This window comes from Ciconia boyciana, chromosome 20, assembly GCF_034638445.1.
Source record: "Ciconia boyciana chromosome 20, ASM3463844v1, whole genome shotgun sequence".
In the NCBI taxonomy this organism is placed as follows: domain Eukaryota; kingdom Metazoa; phylum Chordata; class Aves; order Ciconiiformes; family Ciconiidae; genus Ciconia; species Ciconia boyciana.
This window is the reverse complement of record NC_132953.1, coordinates 2272410-2300313: the sequence shown is the minus strand read 5'-3', so window position 1 is coordinate 2300313 and position 27904 is coordinate 2272410. Positions and strand designations below refer to the sequence as shown.

At 54.1% G+C, this 27904-nt stretch overlaps 1 protein-coding gene across 1 annotated transcript; it reads left to right on the top strand.

Moving 5' to 3' along the window:
• The first annotated feature begins 5711 nt into the window (after nucleotides 1-5711).
• ADAMTS8 (ADAM metallopeptidase with thrombospondin type 1 motif 8) lies at nucleotides 5712-23185 on the top strand. Its single transcript, XM_072884517.1, has 9 exons — nucleotides 5712-6317; nucleotides 14622-14861; nucleotides 15110-15242; nucleotides 15748-15915; nucleotides 16091-16389; nucleotides 16938-17121; nucleotides 17461-17633; nucleotides 17722-17897; nucleotides 19699-23185. Exons 1-9 carry the CDS (start codon nucleotides 5712-5714, stop codon nucleotides 20429-20431), a joined length of 2712 nt encoding a protein of 903 aa, XP_072740618.1. The 3' UTR covers nucleotides 20432-23185.
• The last annotated feature ends 4719 nt before the right edge of the window (nucleotides 23186-27904 follow it).

The following is a 27904-nucleotide window of genomic DNA, read 5'->3' as shown; positions in this document are numbered from 1 at the left end:
GGAGGCCTGGGCTCTCACCCAAAAGTTCAGGCTGTGCTCTCCCAGCTCCCCACCACATGGGCAGGAAGGAGGATCCTCTCCAGGGACTGAAGATGAGTCAAAGCGAGTTGTTAGGCGGCTTTCCAGGAAAGAAAGGCTTGGAGAAAAAAATCTGGCTGGGTCTAGATAGGGTCATTGAAGGAGAGATACACAAGAAACCTGAGCACGTGGAGGTCTTTGTAACCTAAAACCTGCCCCATCCTTGGTCCAGGAAGATGCTGAGTTTAGATTTATTCTGGCTCGGATGATAGCGACTGGAGATGGGCAGGATGTTCTGCTTTGGGTTTCCCATCCAGCCCTTGCAGTTCTTCTATGCAGCAGGGATGGCAGCAGCACTTTACCTGCCCCGTCAGAGAAGAGGAGCTCTGCTTTAAAAGGCTTCAAGCGCACGTCTATGTGCAACACCACAAAAGTCAAACCAGCCTGCTCCCCCCATGCACAGGCGACACAGAGGAAGGATCCCTGTGCCTTGTCTCATTGCTCCTGGAGCAGGAGCATCTCTGCTGCCTTCTCGCATGGTCCCGACACATAATTGTCACCTCTGGCATCTGGCAAGGCTTCGACAGGGGAATATGAAGGTACGCTGAAAAAAATCATAGAGCTTGGTTTTGCCTGATTTCCAGCCAGTATTGCAGGTCCTGGGGTTGCTGACAGTTCATATATGCAGGAAGCATCCAAAATTCCCCACTCTCTTCACCCCCCTTTTTAGGCTCTATCCTGTTTAAAGGTATTTAAGGCTCTCTCCTGTTTAAAGGAAGACAGACACAGTTTTTTCCAGGATGTTTAAAAACAGTAAGAGGAAATTTAGAGGAGCTAGACGATGGTCCCACATATCTCCAAAAACCAGTATCCCATGTTTCTTATCATTCATACACACACCTTCAGCCTGAAGATTTATGACCCGGGACTACACAGCTCTACATTGTACCCACCTGCCTGAGACAGGGTCCAGCCCTGATTAATTAGCTTTACACCATGCTCATGTTAGAAATACGTAAACCAGAGATGCATAAAGACACCAGGCTTGCAAAAGGGTGAAGCTGCAGGTCTGGGTAAGCCTGAAAGGTTGTCAAAATTATGCACATCTAGAATAAACCTGCGGTGATGGAGATTCACAAGCCAGCTGCCAAGGATGCTCGTCACTCAGGCAAACCATTATGGAGTTCATTCATCTTCATCAGCCCATAAACCATGCAACAGAGGAATAGGGAGGGGGTGGGATTCATATGTGTTTGGGGTTTTTTTTCTAGAGAAGAGTATTTTCATTATAACTTGCTGTATTTCTTTAGCACTATTTATGGGCTGGTTCCTAGGGAAAGCAGGCCTAGGGCAGGCTTGGAGGTCTCTGTCAAATTTGGAGGTTTTTAACCCCAGGTCGGACGCAGCTTTGCAAGAGGCTTGGGGAAGGACCAGGCGGCTCTTGGAGGCCCTTCTCGCTGATGCGCTGGTCTCGGAACACCTTGCAAGCCTCAAAACCCAGCCAGGAAGCAGAGAAGCAGCTCCCCAGGGAGCACAAAGCCTGGGAGGAGGCTGCAGTGCTGGAAATAGGATTTGGGCCTAGATTTTGGAAAGCCATAAACGTGTTTCCCTTACAGCCACACCTGCACCCAACTGGAGCTCCAAAACCACCCTGAAGCAAGGTTGCCCTCTGGTGACACTGTCTTGTCTCTGCAAATCAAGGCATGAAATGTAATTGAATGCAACGGATTGGATTACAAATCAAAATGCAATTAAAAATAGAGAATAAATATGGAGGTGCCTTAAGATGGTTTAGAAAGCTTAGAATCTTTTCAGATGGTTTAGAATCCTTTCAGATCAAATCAAATAATCAAATCAAATCACAACCGTGGCCCTTTGCTCTCGATGTACCCAGCTTACGGTGCATCTACGGCACCGAGAGCTTTCAGGGCGGCATCATCAGCTGATAAACTAAGACCCAGCCTGGCTGTCCCTGCCCTTTCCTAAATCCTAAAAATCTGATTTCCCCACATTTAAGGGACCCAGTAGGAATTACGGTTTTCCCCAGCATCACTCTGACAGCCACCGAACCCTCCGCGCCGTCGGTGTACGGTCTCCAGGGATGGGCTGCTGCACCGGGGTGGTCAAATATAGCACTAAGGGGAAGGCAAAACCAGCTTTGGATGGGGTCCGGAGGGGTTTGAGGTGCCAAACGCTAAATAATCACCACTTGTAAGGCAGGGGGGCCCTCTCGTGGCTGTGGTCATGCAGAGGGGGTTCAACGCAGTGATTACAGGTTATAAATCTGTACTGCCACTAGGATGGCACATTTTGCTACTTAATTCACCTGCTGGTTCCCACTCGCTCTGAATCAAGCCCAACTCCCCCCTTCTCATGCAAACCTAAGGCGAGCAACCGTTTCCCTCAACCTCACTTTCCAGCTTTTGCAACTATGATGGTTTCACTGAAGATAACTTGGCAGGAGACGAGGCCAGGGCCCTGATTTAAAGCCCACCTGCTTTTCTGGGAGAGATTTCTTCCCACCTGCTTATTTTAAAAGGAAAACTAATGGAATCGCTTCTTTTGACATCAGGTGGGGTTTGCGCTGGCTGCAGGACCCCTTCACCCTCCTCTTGCTACTGCAGGATCTGCTCCGTGGCAGCAAACTCGCAGGGATGGATTTAGGGTTTCCCACCACGCAGCGTGGGACGGCACTGACATCTAGTGGTAATATTTTTTGAGCTTGTAGCTGCTCTGTTGCTAGCTCAGATAATTCTCCCAAATGTTTTCCCTGGGCTGAGGGCAAAGCAAGCAAGGGAATACCGAAAACACCAGTCTGGCATTGCAAATTTGGATGCGATCCCATTTGCAGAGCGAGGAGGGCACAGCAAAGCATCCCAGAGAGCCCCGAAATGGGGCGATCTCGCTGGCACAGAGCAAGAAGAGCAAACGCAATGTGGGCCTCATCCTGGCAGCCGAAACTCCCCTGGGAGATGGGTGCTGGGTGGCAGGAGCGCAGGGCTTCGCCCTCCAGGAAGGATGCGGGTGGGAACTGCCCGCTGCCTGGCTTTGCAGAGCTGGGGACACGCAGAGGGGAGCGGGGCAGACGTTTGCAAGCTGTTTGATCAAAAGGGTCTTTAAATCACAGTGACTAGGGAGTTAATGGCTTTCACATGCTCAGACAGCCCCATAGAAATGAGAGCCACAGCCCCGAGTGGCAGGCAAGGTTTGGTGGCAGCGTGTCCTGCAAGGGATTAAGAAGCAGGAACCCCGAAAAGTCTTGGGGTGCCTCATCCTCTGCTGGGAGGAGATACCAAGGGGCAGCCAGGTGAGGTTTTGCTATGTCCCAGCGTGCCTTCGAGCCGGTTCATAACGAGCCCAGCAAGGCTTGTATCGGCTACAAGAAATTCCAGCTACCGTTTGCAGAGTGAGCCTCTAATGAAAACCAGCGGTGCCTTCAAGCTAAGATGCAAGCATGTCCTCCGAGATCAAAGATGCAGCTCCGAAAGCGGAAAGCCGGGAATAAATTGCATCCTGTTGGAGAGACGTGCCCTGTGTCGCCTGCAGCCTTACCTGTCCTAGTTCAGAGCAGGGGCACCCCCTCTCCTTGCCTACCCTCCTGTGCTTCACGGCAAAGCAAAGCCCAGTGAGACGCACGCCTGTGCAAGCACCTTCCGTGGGCTTTGGGGTTGGAGGAGGCAGAGTCAGGGCTCACTTTTGGCTTCTGGTCCTGCCTCTGCGCTTTCCTTCTGATTTTAAAATGCAAACTGTGTTTTCTCCCCAGCCCAGAGGGAGGAAAACCCACCCTGGCAACTACGAAGAAGCTGCTCCAGCTGCAGGCTCAGCTCCCTGCCAGGAGAGGAGGGGGCTGCGGCCGGAGCCGGCTGCCGCAGGAGAGCGGCCAAGGCGCTGGGTGTCGAGGGAGCACATTCGATACGCAGCCCTGGAGAGATGCCCCAGCCCGAGCTACACCATGCCTGGGGTTGCTTTTTTTTTTTTTAATTATTATTTCCTCCCCTCCTACGGTCACAAAACCCACACTTTAAAAAGACGAAGTAATCAGAGCCTTGGCCCTAGGGCAGCGCTGCTATTTAGAGCCAGGGCTGTGGGTTTACTATATAGGTAGGGATGTGGCTTTTAAGTGGAGATAAGAATAGAGAAGCAGATGTAAATACATCCTCGAGTAAAGGGAGAGCAGCCTTTAACCCTGCGCCCCGTTGCTCAGCCATGGCCGGACTCTGGTTTCCCAAGAATCCCAAGGTGCCAAATGCTGCTTTATCCTTTGGGATCTTTTTAGGATTGGGCTAAGGGGAAAAAAAAAATAATCCACAGTATAGAGGAGCTGGTCCTTGGGCTTGCATCCACAGCAAGGTTAAAGGAGCCCAAGCCCAGTCCTGAGCATGTGCTACTCGCTGTAAAAGGTTTAGAAAATCAGGGTACGGAGCAGGATAGGACCCACCACCCCCAGACTGCGGCAAGGACATCCTGGGATATCTCAGTGCCGCACAAAGGGTGCTCCAGAGGCCAGGAATCTCATGAACTAATGGGGAAGGAGGGCTTAAGAGGAAAGAAGGAGTAATATATAAGGATTAATTTCCCTTTCTCCATTACAGCTGTTTGTTCCCTGGTGCTGAGCAGGTTCCCAGCCAGGGACAGCGTGTTTCTGTCCATCTCCTGACGTTTGCCACCGCTGAGCACAGGACAGCAGCTACCTGGGTTTACAGCCCGAGACTTTTATAATCCTGTAGGATTTTCACTCACTGCACGGGAATACAGATGGGGAGAAAAACTCAATCTGAACAGGGGAGATGTGGGTTTTAAATGAAGTAGCGCAACACCCCCCCCAAAAAAAAAAAAAAAAAAAAGGCGACAGGAAGAGCTGGCTGCATTGTTTTATTCTCATAGGTATTTTCCACAAGTCTGATTTAGCCCGTTGCCTTATTCCAGCCGGAGGAAATCCCATGTGGACCCAGCTGTTCGTTCAGGGCATGGAAACCTCCTTGCATGTGTCACTGTTGGAGCTTTCCCCGGGGCCCAAAGCCCTCTCTTGTCCCTGGCTGAGCGAAGGACATGGGAACCGCGGGGCGAAACCTCCCGGGGCACCTTCAGCCTTGCAGGCTGAAATGAGATGCTCTCCAGCTGGCAAAGGCCTGGCGCTTTCCAGCAGTGAAGGGATGCTGGGGGAAATGGGAGAGGAATCACCCCCGCCCCCCCGGGGCAAATCCTCCCATGGCGGGGAGGCGGGGGGGAAACGGGGTGCCAAGCCCCAGCCCCCGGGGCAGGGCCACCCCCCAGCCCCTCCGCTGCCCGCCTGGGCAGGATCAGGCCCCGGCGGCTGGGCCGAAGGGGTTAATGCTGGGAGAGTAACAGGCTGGAGTTGACACTTGGAGGCAGGCGGGGCTCCCGGCGCCTGATTGGCCTCAAATCGCATCCAAAAGTGGGTTGGGTTTTTTTTTTTCGTGGTTTTTTTTTTTTTTCTCTGCTTCTTCTTCTTTTTTTTTTTTTTTTTTTTTTTCTCTTTCACTTCTCCTCCTCCCCCAGGCTCTGGCTGGCAGGGGAGGGGAGTGGGGAGCAGCGAGAGATCAAAAATAAACCTCTTATGTCAAAGCCGGGGGGGAGAAAGTATAAATACAGCGGGCTCCGCAGCCGGCGCGGAGGCTGCGGGGGAGCCGCCGAGAGCCCGGCGGGGCGGCCGGGCCGGGCCGGGCGAGGCGATGGGGCGGCGGGCGCTGCTGGGGGGCCGGGCTCCGCTCCACCTGCTGCTGCTGTGCCACGCGTGGGCGCTGCCGCCGCCTCCGCGGGAGACGCAGCCGCTGCTGCCCGCCCGCCTGCCCGCACCGCCGGGGCAGCTGGCCCTGCGGCTGGCCGCCTTCGGCCGCGCCGTCGTCCTCCGCCTCCGCCCCGACGCCGCTTTCCTGGCCCCCCGCCTCCGGCTGCAGCGCCTGGGGGGCCGGCGGCCGGCGGGCCGGGCCCCGCCGCGCCGGGGCTGCTTCTACGCGGGGGGCGTCGAGGGGAGCCCCGATGCCCCCGCCGTGCTCAGCCGCTGCGGCGGGGGCGGCGGCCTCCGCGCCGCCTTCCTCCTCGACGGGGCGGCTTACGAGCTGCAGCCGCTCGGGCGTCCCTCGCCCGGACCGCCCTGGAGACGCCTGCACCGCCTCCGCCGCCGCGCCGCCCCGCCGGGCGCCCACCCCGCTGCCGCCGGGGCCGGGGCCGGGCAGCCGCTCCGCCGGGGCAAGCGCTTCGTCTCGCAGGCGCGGTACGTGGAGACGCTGCTGGTGGCTGACGCCTCCATGGTGCGCTTCTACGGGGAGGACGTGGAGGTAAGGGCTGGCGGCGTCCCCCGCCCCTCCGTCCCCGCTGCCCCTCCGTCCCTTCGTCCCTCCGTCCCCGCTGCCCCTCCGTCCCCTTCATCCCTTCGTCCCTCTGTCCGCACTGCCCGTCTGTCCCCTCCGTCCCCTCCATCCCTCTGTCCCCGCTGCCCCTCCGTCCCCTCCATCCCTCTGTCCCCGCTGCCCCTCCATCCCTTCATCCCTCTGTCCCCGCTGCCCCTCCATCCCCTCCATCCCTCTGTCCCCGCTGCCCCTCCGTCCCCTCCATCCCTCTGTCCCCGCTGCCCCTCCGTCCCCTCCATCCCTCTGTCCCCGCTGCCCCTCCGTCCCCTCCATCCCTCTGTCCCCGCTGCCCCTCCATCCCTTCATCCCTCTGTCCCCGCTGCCCCTCCATCCCCTCCATCCCTTCATCCCTCTGTCCCCGCTGCCCCTCCATCCCCTCCATCCCTTCATCCCTCTGTCCCCGCTGCCCGTCCATCCCCTCCATCCCTTCATCCCTCTGTCCCCGCTGCCTGTCCATCCCCTCCATCCCTTCATCCCTCTGTCCCTGCTGCCCCTCCGTCCCCTCCATCGCTTCATCCCTGCTGCCCCTCTGTCCTTGCGTCCCCACCATCCCTTCATCCCTCCATCCTTCTGTCCCCGCTGCCCCTCTGTCCCCTCCATCCCTTCTATCCCTTCATCCCTCCATCCTCTATCCCTGCTGCCCCTCCATCCCTCTGTCCCCTCCCTCACTTCATCCCTGCTTCCCCTCTGTCCCCGCAGTCCCCTCCATCTTCTGTCCCATCCTGTCCCCATTCCCGCTGCCTCTCTGTCCCCTCCTGTCCCCCTCTGCTCCCCCCAGCCCACTGCCTCTGCTGCTACTCCAGGGCTGCCGGGCCCCCCCCCGCCTGCCCAGCCCCTGCAGCCCCGGTAACACCAGGGACCACCTTGGGTGAGCGAGTAGAGGGTTGGGGACGGGATGAGGGACCTTGGCTCTGTCCCACCTTTCCTTGCTGTGTAGGGGCTGTAAATCCCTGGGGCAAAGGCTGCAGGGTTGATCTATGGGGTTCGCTCAGTGTTTGGGGACCCTTTCCCAGACCCAGCATCTATCCCGGGGGAGCGTTTGTCCGCACAGGCTGGACACTGGGACGTCCCATCAGTCTGGTGTCCCCAGAGATGAGGGACAGAGGGGGTTAATGCCTTTCTTGCTGCAGGGAGAGAGCTGTGCTGCAAAGCAATGGGCTTAACTCCCTTCCGGATAGGAGCTCTGGCCAGATAGTAAATAAACCAAGGGCTGAGTAATGCGCAGTCCTGCTCCTGAGCCACCTGTTAGCAGCCGAGCAGATGCACGAACAACCCTTTCCCCCAGCCAGAAACTCTTCCCCTCCTTCAACATGCTCCGGCTGCGGAGACCCTGCCCATGGCCAGGCTTCGTGGCGACGCCGGGAGCAGATCCTGGCCTCTCAGCCCCCCACATCCATCTCCGGGGCTGCTGACCAGCCGCTTTCTTCGGCACCAGGTCATTTTTCATGCCTCTTGCAAAGCCAGCTTCCCACCACCATGCTCCCTGGGGTGATGGGTTGTTTGGGTCCTCGGGCTCAAATGCAGGTTTGCATGGTCTGAAACGCACTCGGGTCTTTGCGAGGGATGACTGTGCACCGAAGTTGCTCGTCCTCTGCGGTGGGTTGTTTGGGCACGGGGCTGTTAGAGGAGTCCTTGAAGCTGGAGCTCAGCGCAAAGCAGTCGGGCAGCTGAAACCAGGGGCTGCGCTTTGGCAGCCTGGCTTTGCCATTTCTGCCTGCTTTATCCTTCCCCTGGGGGCTTCATCCAGCTTCTCCACTTCTAATAAAGCAGTGTTTTAATTCCAGCCCTGCTCAGGCAGGGCTGGACCTTGAGAAATGCTAAACCTTGGAGCTCCAGCTGATTTCAGCTGCTCAGCATCACTCAGCTTTCACCCCTTGCTTGGTTTTCCTTGCATGCCACCAAGCCAGGCTGGCAGGAACAGATAGCAGAAGGTCAAGGAGTGATGGATGCTGCACTTGGAGATGACCCCCCCAGAGCTCACAGTAGTCAAAAACAGAGTTTGCAATGGAGTAACCTGAATTTTTAAGCAACAGGCATATAAATGGTGGTGGAAATGACTCTCCCTGTAGTGTGAGGCTGGCCTCTGATTCCCCAAGAGGACAGGAAAAATAGAGTATTGCATCTTCTACACCCAGCTGGGCACCCGGTGGTTTTAAAGCAACACCCGAGGGTCTGCCTCCTGCTACAAATAAGGTGATATATTTTTAGGGGGGAAATCCTGATAATGCCCAGCTGGAGCTGGGGAAAAAGCAACAACCGTCTGGGTAAATCTGTGCCGTGGCAGCTCTCAGAAGGCTGCTGAGCTGCACATACGCACAACCAAGGGGCTGAAACACTGGGACCCTGCCCTGGTTCGGCTGGTACAGCCCTGGGCGTGGGTGATGCTGCCCGGTAGGTCCGTGACAGCTCCCTCCTTAGTTATCAGTGACTTCCCAGTCTGCTTGGCTCCCATTTTACCATCATCTCCTCTTTGTCCCCAAGAGCAATATCTTTGCGTCACCCCTCAGGGTATTTCTTGATGGGAAGGAAGCCTTTAAAGATCTCGTTTTGGTTGAATAGGGCAAGAACGTATTCAAGTATTTGGGAGAAAACTTCAACCAGCTCTTGTGTAGCATTAAAAAAAAAAAGCCACCTGCTGTGTTTCTGTGTCTTTTGTTCTCAGCAGCAAAAATGCAGGGAGAAGCACGGTTGCTGCTAAGTCAGGAGACCAAATAGCTGTCTTGTTTCTCCCTAAATACCTACATTTTGTGGGCCAAAAAAAGTGATTACTTGCTTGTGCTGGTGAGACCTTAGAGAGCTGACTAGGAGATGCCCAGGGAGCAGAAATGTTGAGTCAGAAGAAACCATATTTATATAGTGACTTGTCTTCCCGTAACCACACTTTAATTACCAAATATTTATTAAAGGTCACAAGCATTGTTTGTTTTCCCAGTTATTTTCTTGCATAAGCTGTAACAGCTCAAGTGGAAGATAATCACCATAAGATGCGTTCAAGCGTTGCAAGTTATAATCAATGTCATGCTTGTTGTTAGGAAAATGCTATTAATGATTTATTTCTAATCAATATGAGCCATGATAGCTCAGCTGTTAACCTAATTTAGATAACAAGAGCTTAATTCTACCTCCATCAATACTCATGTAAACCAGGAGGAAATGATGAAGTGAGAGCAGAACTTGAAATTTGGGGGTTTAATAATTTTTTTGGCTTGATGCTTGCAGGAGTTGGGGTATTTGGGGAGCATTAGCAGCAGGACAGTGCTGAGCAATAACACCTGGGAGGAGCTGGCAGGTCCTGGAGGACTTGGCAGGATGAGACCTGCAGTGATTAGGAAGAGCCCCCTTATATAGGGATGGGTGTGAGGCTCCAGGCTGGACACACAAGTTATCCTTTGTTTTTTCCTCCTGAGGACCCAAAATGCTTGGGGGGGTGAAAAAAAAAAAAAAAAAGGATGGTGAGCATCACTAACAGAATTAAGTGGTGGTTTTGAGTATGGGAAACTGAGGCAGGAGACAGCGCAGGCGCTAATCCCTCTGAAAGGGCATTTGGGCTGAGCACCTGCAGCGCAGGCTGCACTTGCGGAGATGCTCTGCAAGTCTCAGGGGATGTTTGCCGAGACACCTAATGCATCAGGCGGTTACAAAAACTGGCCGCAAGCATCCCCAGCCAGTTGGCAGCAGGATCAGATTCCTGTGGTGGGATTTCTCCAGTCTCTTGGGTGCAGATGAGACGTGCTTCCAAGCTTTCTTCTGCAAACACGATGGCTACGATCCCCTTTTCTTTCTCTCTTGCTCTTGCAAGCATGGAGTCTGCGACTCCAAGAGCTGGTAACGACCGAGGACCACGGCAAAATCAGATTGGTCTGATTAAGCTGGAATTCCTCGCCTGACTTCTGTGGTTTTTCCAGGCAGATTTACGAGGTTTTTAGGAGTGCTGTTGCAATCCCTTCCCTCTAAGACCAGACAGGTGCCGGAGCGTGCAGCACGGGGCACTGCTGGGGTCCCACTGCCGGCTCTCCCACACCCGGATCGACTGTCGAAGTGACCGTGGAGGTAAAGCCAAAGCCACCCTGGAGCCTCAGGTCCCCTCGTGTCCGGCCCCTAGGCTCGCTTTAGGATATTTTGCAGCTTGAGCGGATGAGTTCACTTAATCCCTTGACAAAAGGAGCGGGCCCCTCCTGAGCTCATCCCAAAGGCAACCGGGGTGGGATTAAAGGGGATCTTTGCAAAGCAAAGGGGGACCTGCGCTGCTGCTGCCACCCGCCAGCATTGCTGGTGCTTTTCCTCTGGGATTTGTCCCCCGGGTGTGACCCCGAGCCTGCATCCGCTTTGGTGCAAGGGGTCAGAGGACCGGGCAGCCTCCCTAAATATTCCCCTGGCCGATGCGCTCGCTTCCTCGCATCGCCCCGTAATGTTAAACAGCTGCCGCGTTTCAGCTCCGCCGCTGGCGCAGTGACCGCCGATTGTCAAGGGCTTCGGTATGAAAGGCGCAACGTGAAGGGAGCCGGCTCCCACCGAAGCAGCCCAGGGGCAATTGCAAACTGCAGCGTTCCTGCCCCTGGATGCTCTCGGGACGGGGTTTTGCTTCATGTTCACCCGTGCCTGCAAAGAGGTGGCGGCAGTCCTGCGTGTGCCTCAGTTTCCCCTGCCCTGAAAAGGGGTAATTGCTTCTTTTGCGGGTCAGCCCCACATATCCAGCAAAGAGGGAAAGAGAAGGGGGAAAAATTATGTGGCAAAGGGAAAAGGGGTGAGGCAGAGAGCGGGGAAGGCAGGAGGGCAGCCAGGCACACCGGCAGGCTGAGCAAGGTGTCCCCCTCTCCTCCGGCTTGCCCCCCATTTCCCTTGGCTGCCGCCCACATTTTTGCAAGGGAATTCTTGGCCCAGGCTTCAAAAGGCAGGAGGAGGCTGGCGGGGCAGCCGCCGGCCGCTGCAGGTATCCGAGCCAGGGGTCCAGCACGCAGATGTCGCTTCAGGGGAGAGAGACAGGCTGGGATATGTTTTTACCAGTTGTTTTTTTAAAAGCTGGGCAGCCCTCGCATCTGACCCCGTGTTTTCTTCCTTCCATCTGTCTGCACTCCAGAAATCTCAGTGTTTCTTCCCTCCCACCCCCACCCCCCCTATAGAAATGCTGGCTTCTAGGGAGAAAGGAGGGGAAAAAACCCCAAACCCAACAACCCTATGAACAAACAAACCAACCTACAGCCCCAGGTCGGGTTGAGCATTAATCTCGGCGAGCTGGGGAGCACGTCAGAGGGAGGCGAGTCGTGCCGGGGTGTTGCACGGTGCTCCCTGCCATCCTTCTGCACTGGGTGGGTCCAGTGATATTAGATCATTATGTGCATACCACAATAATAGTTAGTGTCTGTGTGAGAGCAGTTTCTCCCCCCCCAGAATAATAATAAATAAAAAACAAAACAAAACAACAGTTTGGGGACCTCTGCAGGCTTCAGTTTCTGCGTGGTTCCCACGAAGGAGAATGTCAGCAGAGATTTTGCAAGAGCCTGTATCAGAAAGTGAAATCCTTCAACATTATCAGGTTAAAAACAATCACTTCAGTTCCCCGTGCTCTGATTCATATTTATTTTTTCCCTTGCTAACCCTCTGCGTGTGCTGTTTGCCGCTGACAGTGTCGCGTCAGGCAGTGCCGGTGGTACCTCTGCGTGCCTGGCTTAGGGCTCTCCCAGAAGCAGCGATGTTGTGGCAGGAGGGATATCGGAGCTGCTGTAATGCAGGTGTGTCGGACAAAAGGCTTCCCCCCTCATTTTGGGGGGAAAATGGATGGAATTTGATCGCCTTGAGAGTAGAGGGAGCCAAAGACTGCAGCCAGGGAAAAAAGAGGTAGGAGGTTTTGGGGGGGGCACCACCGGGCAGCGGAAACCCCTCCACTGCCTCTGCAGCGGGCTGGCTCAGCTGCGATGTTCGTGCCTGGCCATACAAGCCCTGTGTGGGGCAGAGGAGGGATGCTCCCGCGATCTGCTTGGGCTCGGGCTCAGGCTCATGTCCTCTCCCCCCCAGAGCAGGTAGGGGGCTGATTTTCCAGCTCTATTTACCAGCTGGACAGAAATCCTGCCAAGATCTCCCGGGACGCTGGTTGGAAATGGCAGGGAAGCGCCTTGTGCCCACTGCGCTGCAGTGCCTTGCAAGGAGGCAGAAACCACTCCGTTTGCACCTCTGGGCTCCCCAGACCCGACCCCGTGGCTGCCCCGATACCCGCATCCTCAGCCTCGATGCCGGGAAGGAAACCCCGCAGAAGGCGATGTTCCCTCCTGGGTGGCTCGTCAAGCCAGAGCCTGTTTGCAAAGGCACAGAGAGGATGGGACGAGCAGGATTCAACTCGTCCGCAGCCGGTTGTTGGCCAAAAGTGTTCAGTCAGCCTCTCCTGAGCCCTGGGGATCCCGTAATTTGCTTTTGGCCCCAGCTCCAAACCTTTGGCCAAGCCAAGGCGGTGCAGGTGGATTGCCGCTCTCCCCGGAGCACTCAGGGTCCATCCGAAACCCAACCAGCTCCCGCACGGTCCAAGGATGGGTATAAATAGACACCAGATGGTGGAACAAGTGAATTTGACCTTTTAATCTGCACTAAATAGCTGTTTGTTCGGTTCGCTTTCCGTCTTCGCTTTCCAGACGAAGGGAAGGTGGACAGATGTTTTCCAAGTCCCTCTGTTCCTGTTCTGAAAGAATTTCTTGGCTGGATGCAACCCTGAAGATGCGAGGGTTGGTGTCCCGGGGCATTTGCAGTAGGGACTGAGAGTGCCCAGGTAACAACTTCCAGGATGGAGAGAAACCTGTAATGGGTTAGAAAAGGATGGGACGGGATTTGCTCTCTTGGAAATGAGGGATGATCCCATGATGCGCAGCTCCAGCGCAGAGCATCCTTCTAAGTCTTCACACATGTAAATTTAGGGAGGCTTTGTGATATTTTTCGGAAGGTTCCCAATGGACTTTCCCTGTGGGGTAAACACTCCCCTGGAGCAACCGCTCGTGGGGATCTCACCTGGGTTTTTCTTGCCTCGGTGGTGACTTCTCCGTGACATTTGTTGCATGCTTCGGGCTGGGATGTGAGTCATGTCGCAGAGATCTGGCCAGTCTAAATAAACCAGTCTATTCAGCGCTCCCATCGTCCTTGCCGGGGCCTGCCTTCGGATAATGAGCCGGGGAGGACTTGGGATACGTCTTGCTGAAGCGAGACATCTGTTTACATGGAGCTGCCAGCAAAGGGATAAAATGTGGCAGAATCATTTAAAATAGCCACAACTGCCCTGGGCAAGCGGCTCTCAGTGCAGCAAATAAGCCGTTGCTGTTAGGGGAGGGGCGTATCTCCCTAAACATCTCCCTCGTTTGCGAAGAAAATGGCATTTTGTACATATCACTGTCCCGGCAGCATTGTGATGGATGAGCATGCGGAGCCAGCTCCACTCGGAAAACATGGATTTTGGGTGAAACTCAGCTGTCGGAGAGGGCTTCCACCGAGTCCTTCCAGTTTAATTAGATAGTGGCGCTGAAGCGAGACCGCAGGGTGTAATTTGTCTGGGGAGGAGAGAAGCCACTTTCTCTTTCCCAATACTATATTGTGTAATAGCTGCATTTTTTTCTCCTGACTCCGGGGCCGGGAACGGGTGCCAAGCAGAGGAGGAATTTCGATGCTCCGATAAGATGTTTACATCAGCCTAAACATCCCTGGCGTGTTTGACATATTAAGTAATCTCTGGTCGTCCCCGTTGCCCGAGCAGGAGATGCTGCTGGGCAAAGACCTGGCTGTCAAAGTGCTTTGACCCCGGTTTGTTGCTGAGGATGTCGGGTTCAAACCCTGCCGACCAGCGTGGGCAGGAGTTTTACAGCTGTGCAAGGGTGGTTTTGCACCCACGGGAGGTTGTGCACAAGGCGATTCCTGCCCCAGGGCGGTGAGGGCAGGGTTAATGCTTTGGGAATATGCAAGAGCACTCGCTGAGGACACGTGAGGTTTTCCCGAAGGGTTTCTGGGTGCAAAGGGTTCGTGGCAAGTGGAGAAGGGGATGCAGGGGTGGTCTTGTCCTGCCAGTCCTTCCCGCTGGCACAGGGTGTAAAGCAGCATGTACAGAAAAGGCAGCACTTAGTCCGTCAACCCAGGTGGATACCTGAGTCAGTCTGGATGTGGCAGGCATCATAAAGGAGGTTGATTTCTCCTTTCCTAACAAAAAAAAAAAAAAAGAGGTGAAGGTTTCACCCAGGCTTTCCCTGCCCCTCTCTCTCCCCGCAGAACCACGTCCTAACCCTGATGTCCATGGCGGCTCGCATCTACAAGCACCCCAGCCTGAAGAACTCCATCAACCTGGTGGTGGTGAAGGTGCTGGTGGTGGATGAGGCGGCGGTGGGGCCGGAGGTGTCCGACAACGGCGGGCTCACCCTGCGCAACTTCTGCAGCTGGCAGCAAAGGTTCAACCCCCCGAGCGACCGGCACCCGGAGCACTACGACACTGCCATCCTGCTGACAAGACAGGTCTGAAGGGTCCCTTGGGGGTGCTCGGGGGGGGGATAAGAAAGGGGTCGAGGTGTCTCTGGAGGGAGAAGAGGGATCCCCCTGCCATGCAAAGAATGGAGCTTGCAGCAAAGCTATGGGAGGGGCGGTGGTTGCGTTTGGGGTGCAGACCAGCAGTGGGTTGCCCGGCTCTGCTCAGAAATGTTGGGGCTACCAAAGGTGGGACCCCTTCACCCGGCCTTACCCGCCTTGGCGCTGCTCGCAAACAGGACTTCTGCGGACACCAAAGCTGCGACACGCTGGGGGTGGCAGATATCGGCACCATGTGCGACCGCAACAAAAGCTGCTCCGTGATTGAGGACGAGGGCCTGCAGGCAGCCTACACCCTGGCTCACGAACTGGGTAATGCATCCCTTCCCGAGGGGGTTTCTGCTTTTTTCAGTCCGGTGTGGCCAGCCCCGCTGCTGGGAGCACAGCCCAGTGCCCGCATCTCCTGGCTGGGTACCACCCGCCAAGCCTTAGGCAGCACTGAGGAGCTTCTGGCACCAGCAGAAGCTGGTTTGCACCAGCAAACGCGCTTAGAAGTCCCCGAGTTGGTGTAAATTGGTGCATTTGCCTGATGTGATGAGCTAAGGTGTGGGACCAAGCACTTCTCCCCCTTGGTTTGCTACTCCTGGAGATGCGCTGACTAATTTGGGCTGCTTTGCCCTGCATTCAGCGGGCTGTACCTTTGAGACAGAGCAAGCACGCACCGTTTTGTTTATCGCTTCTGCTTTATCAAAGCAAATAGCTTTTGCAGCAATAGGAACTGCTTGATAACTTATAGATGCTCCCAGTTGCCCGCGCATCATCTGCAGCAGAGCAGGGGCTGGGAGGCTGCGGCTCACCGATGCTCTCTGCTCCCCAGGCCACGTGCTCAGCATGCCCCACGACGACTCCAAGACCTGCGAGCGGCTCTTCGGGCCCCTCGGTAAGCACCACATGATGGCTCCTCTTTTCATCCACTTGAACAAGACCCAGCCGTGGTCCCCTTGCAGCGCCATGTACCTCACCGAGTTCCTGGACGGAGGGCACGGTAAGGAACCTCATCATTCAAGAAAGCCTTTTCCTTAATTGCTCAGGCTCTTTGCAGCGCCTTGAGGGGTGTGTGGGATGAAGGGGGGTCAAAACAGACCACAGACAGAGGTTTGGGGTGCCCTGCTTGGCGCAACCCATGGCATCAAGCCTTGATGCATCTCTGCCTTGCCCAGGCGACTGTTTGCTCGATGCCCCAGCCGACCCCCTCTCCCTGCCCGCCGAGCTGCCCGGCCGAGGAGCCCTGTACAGCCTGGACCAGCAGTGCCAGCAGATCTTCGGCAAGGACTTCCAGCACTGCCCCAACACCACGGACGAGGACATCTGCGCCCAGCTCTGGTGCAGGACCGGCAGCGGGGAGACCCTTTGCCACACCAAGAACGGCAGCTTGCCGTGGGCCGACGGCACCCCCTGCAAAGCCGGTGGGCTGTGCTGGGATGGCCGCTGCATGCCGCAGGATGCCCTGAAGCCCCAGGTAACAGGGGATAGGGGACCAATGGCCTGGGGCTCAACCCTTTGGGATTCTCAAACCTCTGGCCCCGGTCCTGCCGTCTCCTGGATTAGCTTTGGATTTGCCTGATTTGTTTTCTGAGTATCTCTCCTTCAACAGCACCTTTCATTAATCTTTATTACTGGCAAGCCCAGCTCGTAGATAAATGCTGCCGTGCCTTTTGCCGAGGCTCAGGCTGGTCTGAACCAGAGCAAGCAGCCGCAGTTCTGCAATTAAATCATTGCTTTCTGCCCTGCCGAGGCAATTAGTGGTGATTTCTGAGTCAGCCAGTGAAGTGCTTAAACCCAAGCTTAACTTTAAGCACGTGAACAGACTGGTGGAAGTCAGTAATAACTTCACGTGAAGTATGTGCTCAAGTGCTTTGCCGGGTCAGGGCCCCGGCTGGTGACGCAGGGAGAGGAGCTGGGGGGTGATTTTAATGTTGCTCCAGACTATTGCTCGCCCTGGGAGCGAGCAGCCGGGGATGGAGGAGCTCAGGGATAGATCTAGCAGCTTCTTGTGGCCTCTTGCAGCCGGCAGTGGACGGTGGCTGGGGCCCGTGGAGCCCCTGGGGTCCCTGCTCCCGGACCTGCGGCGGCGGCGTGCAGTTCTCCCACCGCCACTGCGACAGCCCCAAGCCCCAGCACGGCGGCAGGTACTGCGAGGGCCAGCGCGCCAAGTACCAGTCCTGCCACACCGACGAGTGCCCGCCGGATGGTAAGCCCAGCTTTGCAAAGCCACCCATCCGCATAGCAAAAGGATGCCATTTCCAAATGCACGCTCAATTCCTGGCCCCGTTTCTCCAGAACCCATCGCCAGGCATTGCTCCGCTCTTCCTTGAATATCCATATTTTGGGGGGGACAACAGCTTTCTGCTGGGGGTTGTGATCCCCTCCGGCTGGGTGGGAGGTGTGTGGCATCCCTCCTCTGCTTGCACGCTTGCCACGCAGTCCCGCTATCCTCGGCTCGCTCCTGCATCGCCATGACGGCCAAGGAGGACGGCAGTTCCTGCCGGCTTCCCGTGGCTTTTGGGTCACATTTCGCCTTTCCTTTCAGGGAAAAGCTTTCGGGAGCAGCAGTGCGAGAAGTACAACAGCTACAACTTTACGGATCTGGAAGGGAATCGCCTGGAGTGGGTTCCCAAGTACGCGGGAGTGTCACCCCGAGACCGATGCAAGCTCTTTTGCCGAGCCAGAGGGAGGAGCGAATTTAAAGTCTTTGAGGCCAAGGTAAGATACTTGATGGTGGCAATTTCCCCTCTTTGCCCTGTTTCAGATCAAATGCCCTAATTGCTCCTCTGCATCCCCCCTTTCCTAGGTGATCGATGGGACGCTGTGCGGACCGGAGACCCTCTCCATCTGCGTCCACGGCCAGTGCATCAAGGCTGGCTGCGATCATGTAGTCGGGTCCTCCAAGAAGCTGGACAAGTGCGGGGTGTGTGGTGGCAATGGCTCGACTTGCAGGAAAATATCCGGCTCGCTCAACCGATCCAAGTAAGGCGCCGGGGAGAAGAGGTCTGCAGAGATGGGCTGGGTGGGAGAAAAACCAGCTTCCCCTCTCATTCTCCTTTCTTCTTTTTTTTTTTTAATTGCAAAAGTGCTAGGCTAGGAATATTAAGAGTCCTCCTAGGTCAGGTAAAGCCAGTTTGCTTTCCACACCCGAAGCATCGCACCTAGCTGCACACCTTGTCTGCAGCCGCTGGACTCGAGGAGTGCTTGGCTTTCCGTCCGTGCTGTTAATCGGGGCTTGCAGCCGTGCAAACGCCCTCAGCCGGGTGGCCTTGTAACAGCCTGGTGTCCTCCCCAAACTCCCGAGCTTACGCTAAGTTTATTTCAGGCCAGCATTATGCAAGCCAAGCAGAGTTTATTTCCTAAAATAATAGCTGGTGCTGACACGGGTGATGTGCTCAGTATGCCACTGCAAGTAAATCTGCTGCCCCAAGGAGTTTACAATATGCATCTCACCCCGATGCAGCGAGCTGGACACATATTTCGAAGGCTGATGTGGGATATAAATAGTTCAATAACTTTTCCCTGGGCTTGGGGATGAATTTCAGTCTTGGGACACGGGCATCAAGGCAGCCGCTTCCCTCACGCCAAGATCTCCGTTGCTTTGCCAGAGAGCTGAATTCAAGGCTTTTGTTGAAAAGATCGTAACAAAAGCCCAACGCGTCCAATTCCATGCGGCGAGGTGACTCACGCAGTCAAATTAGATTTCCTAAATGGTTTCCTTCCAGGGAGTAAGCTGAAATGGGGCTTCCACTCTCCTATGAATTGTTTGTGGTTGACTAAAGAGAGATTAGCGTGGTAGCTACAGCCAAGAAGAGATCCCATTAAGATCAGGGTTAGGGAGGCCAGGGTGACTGAGAACAGAGTTTGACCCGAAGGCTTTGTTCCAAAATACTCTAAACCTAATTACCAACCGCAGCATCAACCGTGGGGATGCATGGAAAACGATCCTGCCGGCCCTACGGCATGAGTCACGCCAGGGTGGCATTTTATTATAGTAATTACCATATCACTAGGTGCCGAGGGCTCGAGTACCGAAGCCTTCCTGGTGCTGTCCTGGGAGCCGTGGTGCTCCGGGGATGGGCTCTGGCTGGCTTTGCAGGGAAACCCTCCCCTGGCATGGGGATGTGCCCTCCACCGGGAGCTCGTCTGCATCGTGGTGGTGGCTGCAAAACCCTTCCAAAGATGAGCCCAGGGTGCAGAGACGCCCGCCCGTGGAGAGGGACGGTTTTGCTACCGTAGTCCTTGCTGTGTTCTGGGAAAGGCTTTCGAGTTAATATCAAGTCATCTGCAATGAGACGTCTGTTGGGTTAACTGTTTAACTGCTGATCCGGTTTTAGCAGCAACATCTGGCCAATGTACGTATCCTCTGTGCGTGCAATGCCAGCAGTGCCCTGACTCTCTCCTATTCTGCTGTTCTCTATCTACCTATAGCTGATGCTGTCCTTCAGTGACAGTGACCAGTGACAGCAGCACTGGGCAGAACCAGGCTTTTAGTCCCAAACAATTCACCCATTTCAAAAGAAAGGGAGTAAGGGGAATTTCCCACCGAGGCTGGTAACTGTAGGGCTGTTCGTTTGATTGCATCGCTCATTTTTGCATGTAATTCAGCAAAATCTTCCAGCCGAGCACACATCTGGCACGACCGCAATATTTCCAAGTTCCTGAGCGCTCAGGGTTACAGAGGAATGGCTTCAGACCCACAATCCCGCTCACCAAGTGCTATCCCCTCCGTGAGTCTCCTCTTAAGTCCAGGAAAATAACCATGTCCCTTTGCCCCGTGCAGATACGGCTACAACGACATCGTCACCATCCCTGCCGGAGCAACCAACATCGACATCAAACAGCGCAGCCACCGCGGGGTCCGTCACGACGGGAATTACCTGGCCCTGAGGACCCTCGAGGGCAAGTACCTGCTGAACGGAGACTTTGCCATCTCGGCCATGGAGCAGGACATCCTCATCAAGGGGACCATCCTGAAATACAGCGGCTCCATGACGACCCTGGAGAGGCTGCAGAGCTTCCGACAGCTCCCGGAGCCCCTGACCGTCCAGCTGCTGACCATTGCCAGTGAGGTCTTCCCACCAAAAGTCAAGTACACCTTCTTCATCCCCAAGGACGTCCCTTTCAGCAAGCAAAAGGGCAAAGAGAAGAAGTCGGCCAACGTCATCCGACCGATGCTGACCTCCCAGTGGGTCCTGGGTGACTGGTCCGAGTGCTCCAAGACATGCGGCTCCGGCTGGCAGAGGCGGACGGTGGATTGCCGGGACGTGGAGGGTCAAACCTCCTCCGCCTGCGACAGATCCCTCAAGCCTGAGGACATCAAGCCCTGCGGAGACGTCCCTTGCCCGCTCTGGCGCCTGGGTCCCTGGTCCCCCTGCTCCCAAACTTGCGGTGAGGGCGTGCGGACACGCAACGCCTCTTGCATCGATTACACCGGTAAAATCACCACCCCGGAGAAATGCAGCTCACCGGGGCCACCGCCAGCCACCGCCGCCTGCGTGCTGCGGCAGTGCTGAGCCAGGATGGGCTCAGCGGCGATGCACCGTGCCGGCGACACCGGGGCAGGATGGCGAGGATGCCGTGGGCTTGCTCGCCAGATGAATAACCACTCTCCAGCGGTTCATCCCCACCCGATCGATGTCTACCTCAGAGGGGGGAATAACGGTGGCAAAAGAGGGAGGAATCACTTCTTTTTCTTTCTTTCATCCTTTCTTTCTGGCTGGTTGCTCGCAGGCAAGTTGTAATTTAAGGGGAAAAATAAGCCTATCTGTAGGGTGTTTCCAAAAAGCTGTTGTTAAACACGGTTGCAAACTCTGTTTGTAAGGTTCGCTTGGGGTTTGTGGCTGGAAAAAATGCAGAGCCAGGCTTTGCCATCGCCCCGTCCCAGCTGCAGGTCAAGGAGGTCCCAGGGTGGGCGACTTTGCCGATAAAATCAGGATCCCTTTGCAAAAAGCTTGGATCAGGTTGCCGTCCCCTCCCTACAGCGGCGTGGGTGTCCTGGAGCATGAGGAGCATTTTATCAGCTGTGTGTTTAGCTTGGGAGATAACTCGCTCGTTTGGCTGGGAGCAAGAACGAGCCGAGGGCCGGATCCTGGCACGCATTAGGCAGGAGGACAGGTGAGATGGTCATGGTGGTTTCTGCTGGATTTATAATCTACGAGGTGACAAACCTCTGTCTCCAAACACCCCCAGCATCCGCAGGGTTATTCCTAGAGCTGCAACCCCGTGCCTTGATTTCCCCAGCTATACAACCAGGGCTTAATTACACCTCATCTGTCTTGCAGGGCTGCCGCAAGGATTAATTAATTACTAATCCTGCAGTGCTTTCACTGTGAAATGCCTATCGCGATACCCCGTTCCCCCTCTGGAGCGGACACTTGGGTGTGCCAGCCTTTCCTCTCCCATCCTTGGCTTTCAGTCCCCTGTGTGCTCATTTTCTCAGCTCTGCTTTAATTTTGGAGATAATTTGCTAACCTGGCTTGCAGCAGGGATGAGCCCAGGATCTGCAGATGCTGAGCCTCTCTTCACCGGTGCCGCTCTTCACCTCTGCTTTCCCAGGATACGTAAAGATGCTCGGACCTGGTGCCAGGCTCCAGCCTTGCTTGAGCAATTCTCGGTCTAAAACCGAGTCTGGCAAGGCTAGAGCTCCTTCTTCCCGACGGGGAACAGCCAGGCTCCTCTCCCCAGCCCGGCCGCTGTCTGGCCCCGGTGCAGATGGCTGCTCAGGCCCTGAACTTTCCCCCTTTCGAAGCGATCGCCATCCGTGCACTGGCAGCAGCCAGTGCCTGGGGAGCGGGGATGGAATTTGGGAAAGTTTTGCCATCGCTGGACGAGCGATTCGCTGTCTCCAGGCTCCTTTCTCGATGCCCCTTGCCGCTTCCCTGCGGATGTCCATACCCTGCCTTGGCTCCACTTTTGGCAGCAAAACGTTGAATTTCCAGTGGGAACAGCCTTTTTCTCATAGGAAGGGAAGAAGGGCTGGAGGAGGAAGACTTGAATTTGCAATGGCTCAGCTTCCCCATTTGCAATTGCAGAGTGAATCCTTTTTCTTGTCTCTTTTGCCTGAGCTAAGCTTGTGTGAGACCCTCTTCTTGCTGGCCAGGCAGGTTCAGGATGGGACTATGGGGTGAGCTGCTCCCCCGAAGCCATGCCAGAAACCCTACCATTTATTTGAAAACCCAAGATATTCAGCTTTTATCTCCCGTAGGTTATTCCTATTGAAACCAAGGGGGCTACAGCCAAGGACTGAGGGTACCGAGGGCTTGGCGCCTTTCTTTTAGGAAAGAAAAAAAAAAAATAAAGGCCAGCTGCAGAGTTTGGATGCGGAGCCGTTTGGGCTGTCGTTCAGACCTACCTTCCGGCAATGTTCTGCGTCTGCTAATTAATCTCCAGGAATTTAAGCCCTCTCTCGCTCTAACAAATAGCTGGATGCTAAAGTCATGTAGCCTTGCAGGGTTATTTTCTTTTTCCCCTTTGAGCCTGCGAGATTTTAACTCAAAGGCCAGCGTGTGTTTCCACTCCAGTGTCGTAACCAGCATTTAGGATGGGTCAGAAATTTCAGCCTGAGACGGTGCCAAGGAAAACGTCTGTATTTATCACACGGAGTCGTGCACGCCAGGGGTCTCTTCCAGTTTTTTTTATATTCACTGCGCGGTCGCTTCGCCTGAGCTTCCTAGATGCAAAAACTCCCTGCCGCGGGCAAATCCTGCTGCTTTTCCAGCAAGGAGGAGGACGGGGACGCTGCTGGGAGCGGGGGGACCGCAGGCAGCGATGCTCGGTTGAGGTGTGGGGTCTGGGTGATGTTAAGTGGGATTCCTGCCCTAGCCTTCCCATAGAAACACGTAGCCTTTATGCTGATTTAAGTCAAAGAGGTTATATATTAGGATATATATATGTATATATATGTTTCCCTTCAGTGAAGGATTGTAGCAACGTACTGAGCCTCTTGTGTTAGGTATTTATTATAAATTTCTGTTTGGTTTTGTACAGTAGCTGTCTGGAAAGGAGAGGGGAAAAAAAAAAAAAAAGAAAAATTAACAAAAAATAAAAAAAGACTCTCTGTGTTTTAACATGCTGCTCCCACATCCCCAGTCCGAAACCTGCCGCGGGGTCGGAGAGGGGATGTCTCCGCTCATTGTTTAACCACTCTGGTATATGACTGGTGTCTCCCTCCTCCTTGGTGCGCCCCAATCAGGGCGCGATTGCCAACCGAGCTGTGTAAGCATAACAAATCCAACCAAAATTAAGCTCTGGACTTTCATTTTAAAGGGGGGAGGAAATATTGTTTTCTGGTTTTTAGCCTTTTGTTTGTATTTGTTTTTAACTTTGAAAACAGTCTGTTTGTGACTCTGCCTTTACCCCTTCAATAAAGGATTTCCTGCCTCTTACCCCTTTGCATTTGTCTCTGTTTGCACTTCTCTCAGGATATATTTTTTTAATCTCCATCCCAAGAGCAATACTTTAAATCTCCCTTTTCCGTAGCTTATTCAGCTATAAATAAATGGTTAATTCAGTTTTGAGATGCTAAACCAAAACACTGCATGCCAGAGTAGACAAAACCCAGGGAGCAAAAATTATTCCCCAGCAATTTTGAATCATCTCTGTTTTGCAGGCTGCTTATGAGCACCTCCCTCCTCGCTACACGTACACGCATATAGATAATTCTGCTACTTGCTAGGAGGACATACAGCCCAAACAGGGCTAAAACAGAGGGGATGCTGGCTCCTTCGCTTAACTGTATAATAACCATAGATAGAGGGAACTCGGCGCTGTCTCTCTAGGTGCGGTGTTGTCTTCTGAAACACAGGATCGCTGAAATTTGGGCTATGGCAACGCAGATTTTGGAGCTATCTCACTGGAATAAGCATGGGCTCATTACAAGGTAATTTGGATATCTTTGCTTGCGTCAAACAGGCTGTCCTGATGGATGTCCTAGGTGAAAGCATAGCCTGACGTTGAACAGCGGCTGTGGCTTATTTTCTGTCTATTGGTTATTTCCATCCACTGATGGGGCTAGAAAATGATCCTGCCACGGCTGGGCAGAGGCTGCCTATATTTAGCCCCATGGGAGGGCAAGGGAAAGGGTTAACCCATTGCCGTGGGATGTGTCACTACGTTAATGGGCACAGCGATGCATGCCACCCTATTTATAACCAGGTGTGACATTCATTTTAGATGACTTCCCTTGGCGCCCGTACAGCCAGGTCCTGGGTTTCGGCTCATTAAGGCGGCAGCCTGCCCTGGCTTTTCCTCCACCTTTCTTTTTTGTCATTTTGTTGCCATCGCTGGGTTTGAGTTGAATAATTGGAATTTCAAACAATGCCAAAGGCTTTGGGATATTACCGGGCAGGAAAAAGCCCTTAATTAATCATAGCAGTGTAACCATCATAATTTAACTTTTAAAAAAGAATAGTGGGATAAGAAAATAAACCTGATGGGAGCTTCTCTGTCACCGTATCCACGATGGTACCCCAGAGACAACGGGGACCAGCAGGCAGAGAGATGTATTTCTGCAGTCCCATCAGGGGGAAATTATTAGGGTCAACCCCCGGCTGGACCTCCCCACCCCGTGCTGCGAATAGCGCTGCTCCCCAGTCAGGGGTAATTAAATTTTATTGGCATGTTTCCTCTTACAAGGCACTTTCAGAGGATGTAGGATGCCACAGGCTGCTCCCTCCATGCATGAACATCACCAGGTACGTGTTGAAATGGCGGTTTGCTCCTTTGTTCCAAAACCTCCTCCCTCCGAGGGCTGGGCTCTCCTGATCTCCAAGCCCAGTTATTGCTGGGTAGTTGCTCCCCCTTGTCCTTGTGCTCGTGCTGTTCTTTAGTTTAACAGCTTTCCTCTCTCCTTGGTTTATACCTCCCCTCCCTTGTATTTGTAGACAGGAGTTGTATGCCCTCTTTCAGTCTTATTTTCCTAAACTTTGCAAGTCAAGCTCTGTAGGCTCAGCTCATAAAATACCCCCCTTAGCTCTGGGCTGAATTTATTATCCCTGGACAGAAGAGACCACAGTGTCCCAGCAAGGTCACACCAGCACCTGGTACTCCAGCCACAAATCATTCCTTATTCCTGATGGAAACATCCTTCCTGACATGTCCTAGGACCATAATGTCCCTTTTCTGCCGTTATCCTCTGCTCAGCTCATCCATCCCAGTCTTACAGCCCCTCTGCTCTTCTAGATCTCTCTTTCTCCGTACAGGTACCTGTTAAATCCACCCTCAGTCGCCCAAGCAAGCGGTCTGGTTCCCAGAGCTCCTAGGCAATGGCATTTCAGAGGGGCTGTTGCAATTCAGAGCATCTTAGAAAACAGGCTCCTCTCCTAAACTGCTCACGTCAACCTCCTCTCCTGCTGACCAGGATGCTTTAACCTGTGGGATGGCACTCGCTGAGGACCAGGCAAAGCACTCCCAGGTCTGGAGAGGACATAAACCCCAAATCCTCCCGATGCCAGGAGAAAATCAAGGGTTGCCAAAGAGAGAAGTCAGCAGCATTGAGCCAAAGTAACTTAACCAAGCCCTGGAGACCGCAACAGGCAGGAGGATGGAGAGGAGATGGCTCCTGCACACCCGTGCTAAATTAAGGAGTAGGCAGCGAGTCCTCGAGGGTGGGAGCAAAGAGGTTTTGCTTGGAGGTGCCGAGGTCAGGGAGGGGAGAGGGAGGCTGTACAGGAAAGGTGTCTTTTGCTTTGGGTGTTAATGGATGCATCCTGCCAGGAGCAGGAAAGCAGGCTCCTAGCAGCACGGGATCTGCTCCAAGAGCTGCTGAAGTGAAGGAAAACGTATCCCACAGGCTGCAAAAAGAGGGTAAAACAGCCTCCAGCCAGGAATTGCACGTTCTGGTTGCTTGAATAGGGTGAGCAAGCCAGGAAGGGAGAGATTGAAGGATTAAAGTGAGGGGCCAGACCCCAGTGATGGACGGGAGACGTAGCTGGGTGTCTTCTGGGTGGATGGGAAACCACAATTTCTCTTTAGACAGACAAGGAGGGCATTCAGGGGACAGCACAGCCTCCTGCCATGTCCATCGTGCTGCAGATGGGACCCCCTTCTTCGCAGTGGCCGCTGGCAGCAAGCCCTGAAAGCGATGCAGGACTGCTCTGCTAAGCATCCCCAGCTGTGGCAGCTTGCATCCCATTTAAAAGCCAAAGGTGGAGGCTACGAGTCCCCCCCAGTGCTTTCTCCCCATTTTCCCACTGGTGTTTTATAGCCCTCAAATGGGACCCCCAAGGTCCCTATAGGTCCCTATAAGTGAGCACAGGCTCACCCTCAATAGATGCACGGACCAGATTTACCACTGCATTACTCAGGGTTTACATCAGTGTTGCTCCATCTGTGTCCACAAATCAAGCCCACGACATTGTAAAATGTGTGTAAGAACAAATCCCCTTACCGGGAAAATACCGGGAATCGGTATTTTGGCAATTCATTGCAATGCCTCTCGCTGAGAAACTCCAAGTCTGCAGAAAAAGCAAACAGTAATAAAGGACGACCTGGTAGCTTAGGAAACCCAAGCAGGCGTAAATCAATACGGCTCCCTCCCAGATTTACTCCAGCAAACGACGTGGCTCTGGGAATCGCTGGAGAACCTCTTCAGGTATTGAGGGCTAATAAATTGTTATTAATAAAACAGCCTCTTTTGCTGGAGTGGGAAGAAATTCATATCGGAGTCAGGCTGGGGAGGCTGATGTGCTCCTCCGCGGTGATGATGTGCAGAGCGCACATCCCAAACCTACCGGCTTCCCGGCCCGCTGTTAATTGGAAACTTAACGAGCCAAGCGGAGATGGCAGCCAGGAAGCGGGTGTGCCATTGTGGGAAGTGATAAGGAAAAGGGAGAAAGAGGAAGAAATTCAATAAAGGATTTTTTTTTTTTTTAGGAGGGATGGGGTTGAATCACCAAAGACACAGTGATTTTTCTGGGGGAAATGGATGCACGCGGGCGGGAGAGCTCCCCGCCTTGCGAACATCACCGTCTGCAAGGCAGCTTTGCTTTCCCATTGGGGAAACGCCGTCGATTCGGAGGTAAATCCAACCTCCGTACGCTGATTTGCACCAGCCGAGCATCCCATGCTCAGCTCTGCTCCAGGGGAAGCCTGGGCAACCCAGCTGGGTACCTGCAGCCGTATCGCTCGCCTGACACTGGGGTCGTGCTTTATTCTCGGGGTGTTTGTGTGTGATGAATTAATTCCTAAAAAAGAAAGTCAAGGTGGTGTTTCACCGGGCAGTTTTATGGCTTATTTCCAGGCTACACGTAGCAGGTTTAAAGGCCGTTGGTTTAAATGCTTTACTTGGAGGATTTTGTTATTGTGCTGAAGCACGGCGAGGACACGGACCACGCTGAATTTAACCGTCTTCCCGACACGAATTCAGGTTGTTTGGACCTTATTTCCCTCCCGTGCAAAGCCCACGACCTGCTCAGAGCAAGTCTCAAGCAGGATACGAGCAAGCGTAACAACCCACAGCAATGACCAAGCGTCTCTGCTGCGCTAACCTGAAGCTTTATTCATGAAATTGTTACAAATCAGCGTTTCGAAGCAATTCCACAACCTGCTACGCCCACATCTACGGAGTCAGTGAGAAAAGGCACATCAGATTCAGCGTCTTCAGGAAACGGCATCGGCTGTCGGTCGACTAAAATCACTCGCTCAACAACAGTTTCACCATCAAACACCCCCAGCTCGACACTTAGCAGCTTTTTGAAGGTGAGGGATGGCAGCCCGAGGTTTGGGGTTTTTTTTTATTAATCCTCTGTGATTTAGGAGTTACCATGGACAGCCAGGAGCAGATTCTTCCTTGCCTTGCAAATCATGTCCTATTAAAGCAGGAGCAACCCCTGCGCACACACGTGCAACCTGCTGAAATCGGTGCTTTTTTGCTCCTGCTTTGCACAGGAGCAGATCGCAACGGAAGGCTGTCGTGCAGCAGGGTTGCGATACAGCTCCCCGCAAATCTAAAGCCGACATGAGAGGAAGCAAAAAGAGAATTAAGCAGC

What these genes read in the sequence shown, in the direction of transcription:
- ADAMTS8 (XM_072884517.1), top strand. Translation starts at nt 5,712, where the DNA reads ATGGGGCGGCGGGCGCTGCTGGGGGGCCGGGCTCCGCTCCACCTGCTG. An exon ending in TCTACGGGGAGGACGTGGAG is followed by an intron (nt 6,318 to 14,621) that starts GTAAGGGCTGGC and finishes CTCTCCCCGCAG; the next exon opens with AACCACGTCCTAACCCTGAT. An exon ending in TTAAAGTCTTTGAGGCCAAG is followed by an intron (nt 17,634 to 17,721) that starts GTAAGATACTTG and finishes CCCCTTTCCTAG; the next exon opens with GTGATCGATGGGACGCTGTG.